At 64.3% G+C, this 12,368-nt stretch overlaps 2 protein-coding genes across 5 annotated transcripts; one reads left to right on the forward strand and one right to left on the reverse strand.

Annotated features, from left to right (window-relative positions):
- Positions 1–201: 201 nt before the first annotated feature.
- Positions 202–2,294, forward strand: Pnmt (phenylethanolamine N-methyltransferase). Its single transcript, XM_004859489.4, has 3 exons — positions 202–828; positions 1,467–1,674; positions 1,785–2,294. The coding sequence occupies exons 1-3, from the start codon at positions 663–665 to the stop codon at positions 2,224–2,226; spliced, it is 816 nt and encodes a 271-aa protein (XP_004859546.1). The 5' UTR covers positions 202–662; the 3' UTR covers positions 2,227–2,294.
- A 282-nt stretch (positions 2,295–2,576) lies between these two features.
- On the reverse strand, positions 2,577–11,193 carry Pgap3 (post-GPI attachment to proteins phospholipase 3). 4 transcript variants are annotated; one of them, XM_004859488.3, is made up of 8 exons: positions 10,962–11,190; positions 9,565–9,662; positions 9,103–9,255; positions 5,134–5,196; positions 4,805–4,866; positions 4,510–4,646; positions 4,205–4,409; positions 2,577–4,100 (listed from the first exon to the last, which is right to left on the reverse strand). In XM_004859488.3, the coding sequence occupies exons 1-8, from the start codon at positions 11,140–11,142 to the stop codon at positions 4,037–4,039; spliced, it is 963 nt and encodes a 320-aa protein (XP_004859545.1). In that variant the 5' UTR covers positions 11,143–11,190; the 3' UTR covers positions 2,577–4,036. The 4 variants fall into 4 exon arrangements, with proteins under 4 accessions (XP_004859545.1, XP_087058668.1, XP_087058669.1 ...); XM_087202542.1 differs by lacking the exon at positions 4,205–4,409 and having other exon boundaries at positions 2,577–4,204; positions 10,962–11,193; XM_087202543.1 differs by lacking the exon at positions 4,205–4,409 and having other exon boundaries at positions 10,962–11,191.
- Positions 11,194–12,368: the final 1,175 nt, after the last annotated feature.

A 12,368-nucleotide genomic window follows, 5' to 3' on the forward strand; every position in this document is an offset into this window, starting at 1 on the left:
CTCCCTCTGCTATCGCTGCTGCCATCGCCTCGGCCGAGCGCCCAGACCAGGCCTGGACGCTCTGTCCCTGAGGTCGGGCGGGGCGGGGGGGGAGGAAGGCAGCGGGGGGCTGCTGGGGGGGGTCCGGGAGGAGGGAGCAGGATGGGGGTCTGAGCCCCGTGGGAAGGGCTGGGGGTGGGGATCAGGGACAGGGGCTCATTCAGACCTCGAGGGAGGAAGGGATGAGACGCTGGACACAAGGGGCTGATGGGCAGGCCGTGGTGGGACTCGGCTGTCACCCCAGCCCTCTGGAGGCTGAAGCAGAAGGATCGAGCGAGCTGGGGGCTGCAAAGTTCAGCCCAGCCAACGTAGCGAGACCCGGTCTCAAAAATCAAATAACAGGGCCAGGGATTTAGCTCAGCGGCAAGGTCCTGGGTTTGATCCTCGGTACAAAAATAAAAGGGGGAGCGGACAGTGGGCGGGGCAGGACCCGCCAGGGCACACGGGGCGGCTCCTGGACTGTGGGACCCGATGTCCCGGCGCCCCTCCTCCCCGGAGAGGGAGACGGATGGTGGCGAAGCGCGTGGCCCCGGGCGCTCATCGCTCAGCCGCCCCCGCACGGAAGGTCTGGGGGCGGTGGACATAAAGGGGCCGAGGTAGCGCCAGGCTCGGCGGGCGGCAGGATGAGCCAGGAGGACCCGAGCCCCGAGAGCGTGGCCGCCGCCTACCAGCGCTTCGAGCCCGCCGCCTACCTGCGCAACAACTACACGCCCCCGCGCGGCGACCTCAGCCACCCCGGCGGCGTGGGGCCCTGGAAGCTGCGATGCCTGGCGGAGACCTTTGCCACGGGTGAGCAGGGGAAACTGAGGCCCGGAGAGGAGCAGTCGGCAGGCAGCCACAGGGGCGCACGAGGGGGCGCCAGTGCCCGGGGCTGAGGACCAGGCAGGGATAGGACCAGAGCCAGCAGGTGCAAGCGGGAGGAACCATGGGCGCGGCACTACTGGGGAGACTGAGGCAGGATTCCCAGGCGTTAACGGCCAGCCTGGGCCACATAGCCAGACCCTGCCTGCCTGTGTGTCTGTCTCTGTCCCTGGGTCCAGCGCCTGGCTATGTAGTTCAGGCTGGCTTTGAACTTGCTATGCAGCACAGGCTGCTCTCAAGCAGCAACCCTCCTGCCTCAGCCTTCCCAATGCAGGGATCACAGGTGTGCAAAGACCATCTCAGCAGAAGAGCGAGGAGAGCAGAGAGGTGGAGAGAGGGAGGTTGGAGGGGGGATCTCAGGACTGGAGTCAAGTGGGATGCAGGAGACAGACGGGCACAGACCCTCGCGGTGCTGGGACCTCCCCACTAACCCAGGTGAGGAGCAGGGTCGGAGGAGCTAAGGGTAGTGCTTATTTGGACAAGAGGGCTTGGGCAGGGGGCTAGGCGCGGGCTCAGCGAGGCCCAGGTGGCCGGCCAGCTGCACAGAGCCCTGCTGTGCCCGCCAGGGGAGGTGACCGGCCGCACCCTCATTGACATCGGCTCGGGCCCCACCGTGTACCAGCTGCTCAGCGCCTGCGCCCACTTTGAGGACATCACCATGACCGACTTCCTGGAGGCCAACCGCCGCGAGTTGGCGCGTTGGCTGCGCCAGGAGCCGGGTGCCTTCGACTGGAGCGCGTACAGCCGGCACGCGTGCCTGCTGGAGGGCCGCGGGTAAGGAGGGCGGGGCGGGGCGGGGAGCGGCGGGGCGGGGCGGGGAGCGGCGGGGCGGGGGCGGGGGCGGGGGCGGGGGCGGGCAGCTTGAGCCGCCTCGTGGCCTGCAGCGAGTCCTGGCGGGAGAAGGAGCGCCAGCTGCGGGACCGCGTGAAGCGCGTGCTGCCGGTCGACGTGCACCAGCCCCAGCCCCTGGGCGCCGCCAGCCTGGCGCCGCTGCCCGCCGATGCCCTGCTCTCCGCCTTCTGCCTGGAGGCCGTGAGCCCCGACCTCGCCAGCTTCCGCCGGGCCCTGGGCCACATCACCACGCTGCTGAGGCCCGGGGGGCACCTGCTCCTCATCGGGGCCCTGGAGGAGTCGTGGTACCAGGCTGGGGGCGTCAGGCTGGGGGTGGTGCCCGTGAGCGCAGGGGCGGTGCGCGAGGCTCTGGTGCGGGGCGGCTACGAGGTCCGGGACCTCCGCACCTTCGCCATGCCCGCGCCGCTGCAGACCGGCGTGGACGACGCCAAGGGCGTCTTCTTCGCCTGGGCCCAGAAGCGGGCAGGAGTGTGAGGGCCCAGGGACCCCAGACGCCCTGTCCCCCAGGTGGCACCTAATAAAGTAACCGTTCCTGCTCTGAGTGCCAGCCGAGTCTGACACGGGCGAGCGCCGCCCCCCGCCCCCCCGCAGGGAGCGACTCTGCCCATCGCTCCCCCAGCCACGCAGGCCAGCTCCTCCCCACACCCACACCGAGCACCTCAGAGCGGGTGCAGGGCCAAGGCTGTGAAGTCAGAAGGCCAGGCCGAGAGGAACGGGCGGGGTGGGGGGCGTCCTGTGGACCAGGCCCAGGAAGCAAGGGCAAGGCCCAGCCCAGCCCCGGGCCTCCAGTTCCCCTCGGACACAAGCGAGCCTGACGAGGCGAGGCGGGGAGAGGAGCGGGTTTATTAGCGCTTCCCGTGCCGCGCCCCACCCACCGTGCGGTGGGGGGGGGCGGGTGTCTCAGAGCCCTGGGGTCCTACTTGTAGCGCAGCCCCTGCCCCATGGGGGAACCGCGGCTCCGGGCGCCCCAGCTGCCCCGGGATGGAGTGTCCTGGCGGCCAGGGCAGCCGGCAAAGCCCGAGTCACCTGTGCCAGGACGCGGGCAATGTGGCCCTGCCTGCTCTTGAGCTGCTGTGGCACAAAGAGCCCGTCTGGGAGGCAGAGCCAGTCCCAGCCACAGCTTTCTCCTCTCCTTCCCCAAAATGCCTGCTGCCCCCCAAGTCCAGGCTGGCAAAGGGGAGGGGGGCCTTGCCAAGCGACAGGGAGGCCGGAGAGGGTGGCCCCATGTTCTTCCCCTGCCCTGCCCTGAAGGCATTGGTTCTGGGGGGCTCTCCGGTTGTGTGGGGAGCTGGGCACGGTGGGGCTCGCCTGTAGGCCTAGCACTTGGGAGGCTGAGGCAGGAGGATCGCCATGAGTTCAGGACCAGCTTGGGGTCCACAGTGAGTTCAAGGCCAGCCTGACTACGTAGCAAGACCCTGTCTAAAAGAAAAGTTATGTGGGGTCCTGTGAGGTTTGAGGGGGCAGCAAAGGGCACTGCCCAGGAGCACACACGTGCAGACCCGGTGCACACCCGGCCTCTGCCTGGCTGTGGCCAGGGGCACGGCTGGGCTCTGCCGATGACCCTGACCGGGCCGCCCCGCGCCCAAGCCCCGCCCCGTGGCACACGCACTTGCTGTCACACTCAGCCCTCACTCGCACCCAGTCTGCGCAGCCCCCTCCCACCCCTGCACCCGCCCACTCCTGTCTACACTGCCCCCACGCCGAGCGAGCTCTCCATCGCCTCTGCACTCACTGGACCCGGCCCCTCGGGGTCCTTCCCTGAAGGGGGTGAGGTGAGGCCTCAGAATCGGGGTGCAACACCTCCCCAGGCCCCGCCCCAGGCCCAACTGCGCGTTCCCTGCGACCCCATGGGGGAGAAACTGGCCCTCAAAATGGGTGCAGCGCAGGCATCTAGCGCCACCTGGTGGCGCCTTGCGGGAGGGCGGGGCAGCAGAAGGAGGCCCCACCTTCGGGACCTGGGTGCCAGGTCACCAGGAGAGGGCCTGGCTGGGGGAGCAGAGACAGCGCTTCCTGCTCTCCTGTCCTGCACAGCGCAGCTGCCCTGGCCCATGACAGGGAGGCCATCGTCCGTGCGAACAGTGAGAGGTGGGCGGCTGCGTGAGTGGGCCCACACCCCTCAAGTCCGAGTTCAGGAAGCTAAAAGGGCTCAGGAGGCTGAGGCAGGAGGTTTGCTGTAAGTTCAAGGCCAGCCTGGACGACATAGCAAGACCCTGTCTCAAAAAATAAAAAAGCTAAACGGCTAAAATCCATCATCCCGGGGAGTGGGCGGCAGCCACCAGGGTCCTCAGTGCAGCTTGGATTTGGCCTCGGTCTCCCTCAGCAGGTACAGGCTGTCGTCCTCCAGGAAGCTGTAGAGCAGGAGGGTGCGCGCTGAAGCTCAGCTCGCTCTGAAAGCTGCGCGGTGCGGGGTGCCGGGGGTGCAGGCAAGGGGGGGGGCAAGCGTGGCACCCACCTGAAAAAGAGGACGTGCAGGGGGATGGTGCTGATATGCCAGATGGCGTGGGCATCCAGGACCCAGAAGAGGGGCGGGAAGTCGAGCAGCTCGAGCAGCGACAGCCCCTGCAGCAGCAGGACCACGGCCGCGCACTTGCGTGCGTGCGGCAGCCGCCGGCCATTCCGCAGGCACCAGCCCAGCCACCACGCCACGTTCGCCAGGCCTGGGGCGCAGGGGCTGTGTCACCGCCATGCTCGGGACCCTCCCCCGGCCTCACACTGCCCCCTGGCGCCCCACCCTGCGCATGCCCGGCCCAGGCTCACCAAGGGCCACGTTCGCCACCATGTTGTAGCCGTAGTCGAAGCGGACCAGGCTCAGGTAGGACACGTGCGCCGCGAGCAGGAGCAGCAGGAGGCTCCGGAAGGCGCTGGCCACGGCCGGGCGCTGCAGCCCCACGGTCCTGCACCGGAGAGCGGCTCAGGGGCGGCCCGGCCCGCGCCCCCCCCCCCCCTGGAAGACAGGTGGCCGCCCCCCCGAGTCCCATCCAGGAGCGGAGTGTGGGGGACCCGAGAGGACGCTGGGGACCGCCTGAGACCCCGCGGCCACCAGCACGCCCACCTGACACAGCACAGGTAGATGGAGTGCAGGATGACGGCCGAGGCGCAGAAGTAATCCATTTTCTGAGGACGACAGCGCCGTCAGGGAGGTGGGGGGCCGTGGGGGTGGGAGGGGACAGGGCCTGGACTGGCAGCGCCCGCGCCTGCCCCTCTGCTGTTTCGAGGGCCAGGCTACGAAACCCGGGCACTGCCTGGTCCCAGTTGCACCCGAGTCTTAGCTGGGTGTCCCTGAGCAGCACCCGATTCCCTCCTCCGAGGCCCTGAAGGGTCAGGAAGGCTGGGCGCCCCTCCGCCGGCCGGCCTCTGAGTGCGGCAGGCAGTGCCACTCACCTCTGTGAGCTCCGTGTCCCTGGTGTGGAAGACGGTGGACCAGAACCAAGCATTGAGGGACACCTGGGGGACGGGACAGGACAGTGGCTGTGCCACCCCCTCCCTGGGCAGGGCTTCTGTGGGGTGAGAGGCGGACTCTCCTGTGCCCCCTGCACCCCCAGCCACATCTCTCTGGGCCACGCCCACCACCCCAAAGCCCCAAACCCTGGGGGCTGTGGGCGCCACAGGTCCCGCCTGGCCTGGGAACCAGTTCTGGCAGAGCCAGGTCCCCAGTTACCTAACTGCTAAGACAACAGCCCCCAGGGGCTGCGCCTCCACCCCCAACGCCAGCCCCACCTGGCCCAGTGCAGTGCGGTGACCTCAGCCTCCGGGGGCGGGTGGGGAGCTGGGGCAGATGAAGCTGGGGCGCGGCTCATCCCACCCCGGCCCAGGCACTGTGGCCCACCTGGCCGGCCCAACCCGCCAGACCAGAGACTGCTGGGGCCTGGGAGGGGCCAGGCATCGGAGGGGCCCCGGTGGGCCAGGGCTCAGGGCCAGGCTGGAGGCCATCCTCCCGGAAACTAGATGCCTGCCCAGCACAACTCAGCTGGCAGGGGAGCCTGAGGTCTCATGGGAGTTGGCACTGGCAGCGTCCTCAGGGAAGGGTGGGCTGGGCTGGAGACCCCGTGGAAAGCTGGGGACAGTGACAGTGAAAGGCAGGGACAGCAGGGCCAGGCCAGGTGTGCCCGAGGGGGTGAGGGACGCCTAGGAGGGCGGGCCCGCCCAAGCCAGAGAGGCTGGGGCTGCTCACTTAAGCATCAGCTCCAGGAGCCAGGCAGTGGCCGTGGGCAGGAAGCTGCTCCACTGGGAAGAGGAGGAGACAGCAGGGTGGAGGCTTCTTGCCCACCTGCCAGGGCGGGAAGCCCCAGGGCCTCTGCCGCCCCCTCTGCCCAGGCTTCCAGGACGGATGGGGTGGTCCCAGTGGTCCACGTGCCTTCCTGGCCTGCTGACCCCTCTAGACGGGGTCACTGCCCCCTTCCAGGGTGGCCACGCTGTCCCTGCCCCAGACAGGCATGGGGGCACAGGCCTAGGCCAGAAGTGGGACTGACAGGGGCTCCTTACGGCCCGTGCTGTGCAGGGCCAGAGGGAGGGAGGGGGCCATGGGCACGGGACTTAGGGAGCACTGTGGGAGGGGCTGGCAGCCAGCCAGGCCTCCTGGGCACCCACAGACGCTGGGGGAGGTGACAGGACGCTGGAGCAGGGCTGGAGCACAGAAGGCAGGGCAGCAGGTGCCGGGCCAGGCCTCAGCTCCACGGGGACGGCATGCGCACAGGTAGGGGCCTCCAGGTCCCCTGTGCACCGCCCCCGGCGCCTTCCACTAGAGACCTGCCCTTAGCCAGACTCCGACCCCGAGAAGGCCGTGTGCCCCGGGGACTCCCCATCACCGGGTGGCTTCCTCTCAGCCTGGGAGGCAGGGGGATCAACAGTGCAGGCCCTGAGCCCGGCCCTGCGCTTCCTGTGTGAGTTAGCTTTGCTGGCCTCGGTTTTCTGGTCTGTAAAATGGGAATAGTCAGTGCCGATCAGACTGGAGAGCCGACACACACAGGCGGGGGCCATTGCCAGGGACGGGGGAACCTGACGTGTTATTCTCTCCCCCAGGCCAGCACAGTGCCCCCAGCCCTCACAGCCCGGGCGGAGGAGACCATGTCTGTGGGGCATGGTGGCGCGCACCTGCAAACCCCGCACTTGGGAGGCTGAGGCAGGAGGATGGCAGCAGGTTTGAGGCCAAGCTGAACTACACGGCAAGACCCTGCCTCAAAACTAACACACAAGCCAAACAACAGAAACCAAGTCGTCCTGCTAGTCTCCCTCCAGGCCAAGGGGGTCCGGGCTAAGAGGCTCCGCCCCACAGGCTGGGCACAGAAAAGCCCAATCTGCGCAGTGAGACACTCTGCATCTGAGTCCTGCACCGGCAGTGTGTGCATGCGTGTGTGTGCACGCATGAGACCAGGGTCACCCTTGGTCGCTCAAGCTGGCCTTTAGCACCTGGGCTCAAGCGCTCCTCCTGCCTCACCCTCCTGCCTAGCTACAGGCCTGCGCGGCCACGCCTGGCTCAGCTGTGTTCGTGAACACGTAACTGAGCATCTGTGACTCAGTGGCCTCCATCAGGTCAAACCGGGTCGGACACAGCACCCGCATCACGGGAGGCTTCGAGGACGACTTGGATGGTGGCTGTTGCTGCTGCCAGGCGCATGGCAGGTGTCTCGTACGTCCCAGTTTCCTGCCTCCATCCCCGCTTGGGTCACAGAGTTCCGTGTTAGACCATGGTCCCCACCCCAGAGTGCAGACCTCAAGGCTACAGGCAGAGCCCCCAGGCCTCCTGGTGGTGCCTACGCACACTGCTTCTCCCCGAGTTGATCACCGAGGAGAGGGCACGCGGGGACTGGAGAACAGGGGACCGGGCCAGGCGCCCCTTGGGTGGGGACGCAGGGACGGCGAGGCTGGCAAGAAACTCTTTCAGTCTGCCGGCAAATATAAGAAAATTGAGCCCAAAATATCCCAGCCGTGAAACTGGATGTCAAGTGAGCCAGCTCTGTCAGGAATTCGACCCCCGTGCTAAGCCCAGGGCTCGGCTGTCCCTGACACCCCGGCGGTGGGGACAAGTGGGTCTTTAAATAGCTCGGTGTCTCAGAAGTGGGGGAGGCAGAATGTTAAATATGACGCCCGCTGCCACCTGCCCCTCCCGACACCCAGGCTCTGTGCCCGCTGCGGCCTCAGGCAGGGGTCTGCCCTTCCAGATCACGCCCGGGGGAGGGGGCTTCTTTGTCATCAGGTTCTGTGCCCACGGAAGTCCTCCCTGGGCTCCACCCGCCCCCTGCTGCACGTGCCCTGCCTCTCCCAGTGCTCCCAGCTCCACAAATCATGGCCCAGAGCAGTTTGGGCTTCCCTGCCACTTCCTCCTCACACCTTGGCCCAGGACCTTCCCCCTCCCTCTCTCCTGAAGGAGTGCGGACTACTTCAGCCTCCGGGCCTGGCAGAGGGGGAAGTTGAAGGGCGCAGTGTCAGAGCTTTGGGGCACCAGGTCCTGTGGGCTGCTGCCTCCCAAGCCCACCCTCTGCCCCAAGACTGAGGGTCTCTGTGTTTCCAGGAGAAGGAGGAGGACCCGCCCTGCAGAGCCCAGAGCCAGGGCTAGGCACAGAAATCAGGGCGGCCTGCTCCAGAATACCCAGCCAGCCAAGGACAAAGTCCTGGCCACACCCTCTCAGAGCCAGGGCTCCCTCCGGAGAGGACACATGGCTCAGGCTCAGGCTCAGGCGTAAAAGCCAAACAGGGTCATCCAGGGCTGATGGGGGCCTGCAGGCCTCTGAGATGAAGGGTCTAAGAGGCAGGGAGATCTAGGGGAGTCCAGTGTGGACTCGGCAGGCTGAGGCAGGAGGATCGAGAGTTCAAGACTAGCGTGCTGCTGTGACCACTGGCCTTTGCGTGGTCATGCAGCCAAAGGCTGGGCCTCTCCAAGGGCCCCTCAGACCTGTAGTGCGACCATACTGTTCCTGATAAGAGGGGTGGGGAGAGGGACAGTGCAGGGGGCTCTACCAGGAAGGCTCTGATCTAGAAACATCCAACACACCCTGATGTCCCCTCGCCCAGGTCACCACAGTCGCTTCTGCACTGTGTCTTCTCCGATTCCAGGCCCTGGACCCCAATCCACAAGGCTAGGAGCGGATGGTGCTGGGGCCACGCCCTACAGCCTGAGCTGGACCTGAGGTGGCCCCAAGCCCTCCCAGGGGCCCAGGGAAGCCCCGTGCTCCCACGCGCATCCTCCCAGCCACCTCCCATCTGCAGGTGCAAACTGCCCGGTCGCTCTAGCCCCTCTTTCCCAAACAGCTGGGCCCAGGACGCCGCTGCAGTGAGCCCTGCACAGCCCAAGCCCTGCGGTGCCCACGGGAGATCAGAGGTCCCCCTTCCTGGACCAGGTGCCAGGCAACCTACCCAGGCGAAGGCCACGCATGTGTGGTACATGGGTGACGAGGCTGGCACGGAGGTGCGGTAGTGGCAGAGCATCACCAGGCCGGCCAGGCCATTGAGGAAAGAGGCCACAGCAGAGGCTGGCTCTTGGAAGAACAGGAACCGGAAGAAGGGCCACTGGAAGGGAGAGACGGAGCGGCCCTAAGCACAGCGACCCCAGGCGGCCCAGGGGACTGAGCTTCGGCCCCAGCCCCTCTCACTTTTCCACTTGGGGACATTTTGAGGATCGCCATGACTTCAAAGCCAGCCTGGGCTACACAGTGAGTTCAAGGCCAGCCTGAGCTAGACGGCGAGACCCTGTCTCAGAAAAGCAAAGCAAAGCAGCGGACCCTAAGAGCTGGTATGCGCCCCAAACCCCCGGCAGCCCACACCCCAACTGCTTGGGTGGACTGCGGGCTCCTCACTCCCACCGACCCTGCCACTCACCTTGCCGTGGAACTGGGGCACCCTGTGGCCCTCCTGGAGGTAGAGGCCGACGGTGAACCACATGCAGTTGTATGTGCAGTCGTCGCGGCAAGTCCAGCCTGCAGAGACAGATGTGGCCGTGGGCCCCGAGGCACAGGGCGGGCAAGGTGGAGGGGAGGTGGAGGAGCCGGGAGCAAGCTGGCCACTGCGGGAGAGGCGGGCACCGGGGAGCCCCGTGTGTGTCTAGGTGCACTTCCATTTGGGCACAGGGATCAACGGAGGTGTTCCAGAGACGAGCCTGGCATCCAACAGCCTGAGCTACAGACCCGAGGGTGACACTCACCAACCCACCAGAAGGAGCTCCGGCTGTCTTATTCCCCTCCCATGAAAAGGAAGCGGAAATCCTTCATTTTGACTCTTCTTTTTGGTTTTGTTTTTTTTTGGTACCAAGGATCGAACTCGGGTCCTTGCGCTTGCGCAGCAGGCTGCGAAACCACTGAGCTAAATCCCCGGCCCTCTTTTTGGTTTTTTGAGGCAGTGTCTCGCTGTGTAGTTCAGACTGCCCTCACGCTCACGGTTCTCCCGCCTCAGCCTCCTGAGTGTGGGGACTACAGCCATGTGCCACCACCCTGGGCTTCCCCCTGACTTCTGAGGTTCCAAACTGCCTTTCCACCTTTCTGGCCACTGCTCATTTCAGAGCCCGTCTGGAGCGGAAATGGGTAGGAGGAGGACAGCGTGTGGCCGAACAGGACGGAACTGGAAGCTGAGGCCTTAGGGACGGGACCTAACCTGCGAGTCTCCAGCCGGGAAACTGGGTTGGAGAGGCTACTTCAAAGGGCGGTGAAAGTTAACTGAGCCGCGGTGGCACCTGTCACATGGCAGGTGCTCGGTACATCAGCTCCTCGCCCACTATGGTCGTGAGTCCAAATGTAATCCACCCATCTGGGAGCACCACCTTCAAAAAATGCCCCTACCCCCACCCCGCAAAGCCTGAATCCATTTCTTCCTCTTCCCAATCCATCCAGTCCTTAACCTAGGGTGCTTTAGGATTCAAATCATTCTGGACTTGTTTTCTTTTGAGGCAGGGTCTCACTATATACTTCAGGCTGGCCTTGAACTCACTACGTAGCCTAGGCAGGGCTCACACTCCTGGGGATCCTCCTGCCTCAGCCTCCCCAAGCACTGGGATGACAGGCTTGAGCCACCACGCCCAGGTGGCATGAAGTATTTAATAAATACTGGTTTGACTGAATAAAAAGTAAAAATGTCTGGGGTGATGAGACACCATTAACCTGGAGGAGTCACTCACACTCATAACAAACCCAGGTGGGGAAACCAAAGTTCAGAGATTGCAAAGTACGGGGGCGATGGGCGGGGCCACGATCAATGGGCGGGGCTCGCCAAGAGGTGGGGCCTACCTGCTAGACTCATGTAGATTGGCTGGTGGGAGCGGAAGTGCTTCAGTGCGCCCCCCGAGCAGTTCCGCTCCTCGCACCGCAGCACGCAGTCGCGGTACACCGGCTCGCGGTCGCCTTGGGAGGCGGTCGCCAGCACGGCTGCCCCGGCCAGCAGCACCAGCAGCGTCGCGCGCCCCGCCATCCTGTCACTCTCGCTGGCCGCGGGGGGCGGAGCTTAGGGGCGTAGGAAGCCTCCACTTCCGGGGTAACCGGAAGTACCTGTGCTCATCCTTACACCCTCCGCTGACGTCCACCCACTTTTAAATAAAAGTTCCCGGATTTTTGTGGGCGCTTGCGCCTTCCCTCGCCCCACTGCAGTTTCCCTAAAATGCGGCAACAAGCTTAAGGGAAGGGGGATGCCTGGTGAGATCAGGAACAGAAAAGTGATTTTTTTCTTTTAATTCTCCGAGGTTTATGTATATACATATTTATTTATTTATTTATTTATTTTAAACCAAAGAATAACCTTTAATATTTAGTGAAAAGAAGCTTACGATCTCCAAAAGTTTAGCAGACCTTTTGGGTCATATCATTCAGAAATCCGTCAATTGCACTCCAGCACCACCAAAAAAATACGTCATACAATTTAAAATCGCTTTGTGTAAAAAAAAAACAAAAAAAGAAATCTGCCAATTGCAGATTCAGAGTGCAATTTAATGGATTTATCTCCATTAAAATTGGCCTAATTTACAAGAGACTAAGCTATTTCTGGCACCCGCCAGGTTGGGTCCCAGTACCCTGGTGTCCCCGGCACTGCCTTCCCCTCCGGCTCTACCGGGCCGAGGACCTCCTCTGTTCCAGCCTCCTCGCCTGCACTTTGCTCCCTCAACCCCTGCTCCAGTCTGTAAAATTCCTCGCTAGCTCTCAGTTACTCAGGATACGACGCAGACCCCCCAGGCCCGCGCGATCCGCCCTGGCCACCGGGCTACCCCTCAAGTCGGAGTCCCTCGGCCTCCTGTCTCTGTCCCCGTGCTGTCTTTCTTCTTGGCTGTTCTGTCACCAGTGTAGATGCTGCTCCTGAGCGTGCTCCTCAGCCTCTGCAGGGAGACGGCCTCAGGGGTGAGGACCTATGGGTGGCCCCGTGCCCATTGGGTTTTGTTTTTTGTTGTTGTTTAGAGACAGATTCTCACTTTGTAATTCAGGCCTAGAATTTGCTATGAAGCCGAGACTTGCCTGGAACTCACAATCCCCCTGCCACAGCTTCCCAAGTACTGGGGTTACAGGTGTGCACCACCATGCTTGACTTGTTTTTAATAAATGAACGGTTATGTGCCTGTCTGGGGCTGTCAAACCACAGCATGGCTCCTGGCAGAGAAGAGAGGTACCAGTAGTATTTCAAGGAAAAATTGAGAAGGACCCTTGGGACTG

This window comes from Heterocephalus glaber, unplaced genomic scaffold, assembly GCF_053883595.1.
Source record: "Heterocephalus glaber isolate CG9 unplaced genomic scaffold, H.glaber_assembly_v1.0 deba00001773, whole genome shotgun sequence".
Taxonomy (NCBI): Eukaryota; Metazoa; Chordata; class Mammalia; order Rodentia; family Bathyergidae; genus Heterocephalus; species Heterocephalus glaber.

Excerpts from the sequence above, each read along its gene's own strand:
- Pnmt (XM_004859489.4), top strand. The coding sequence starts at position 663 with ATGAGCCAGGAGGACCCGAGCCCCGAGAGCGTGGCCGCCGCCTACCAG. Across the intron at positions 829-1,466 it reads GGCGGAGACCTTTGCCACGG|GGGAGGTGACCGGCCGCACC; the intron begins GTGAGCAGGGGA and ends TGTGCCCGCCAG. Across the intron at positions 1,675-1,784 it reads TGCCTGCTGGAGGGCCGCGG|CGAGTCCTGGCGGGAGAAGG; the intron begins GTAAGGAGGGCG and ends CGTGGCCTGCAG.
- Pgap3 (XM_004859488.3), bottom strand. The coding sequence starts at position 11,142 with ATGGCGGGGCGCGCGACGCTGCTGGTGCTGCTGGCCGGGGCAGCCGTG. Across the intron at positions 9,663-10,961 it reads AATCTACATGAGTCTAGCAG|GCTGGACTTGCCGCGACGAC; the intron begins GTAGGCCCCACC and ends CTGTCTCTGCAG. Across the intron at positions 5,197-9,102 it reads CATGCGTGGCCTTCGCCTGG|GTGTCCCTCAATGCTTGGTT; the intron begins GTAGGTTGCCTG and ends CCCGTCCCCCAG.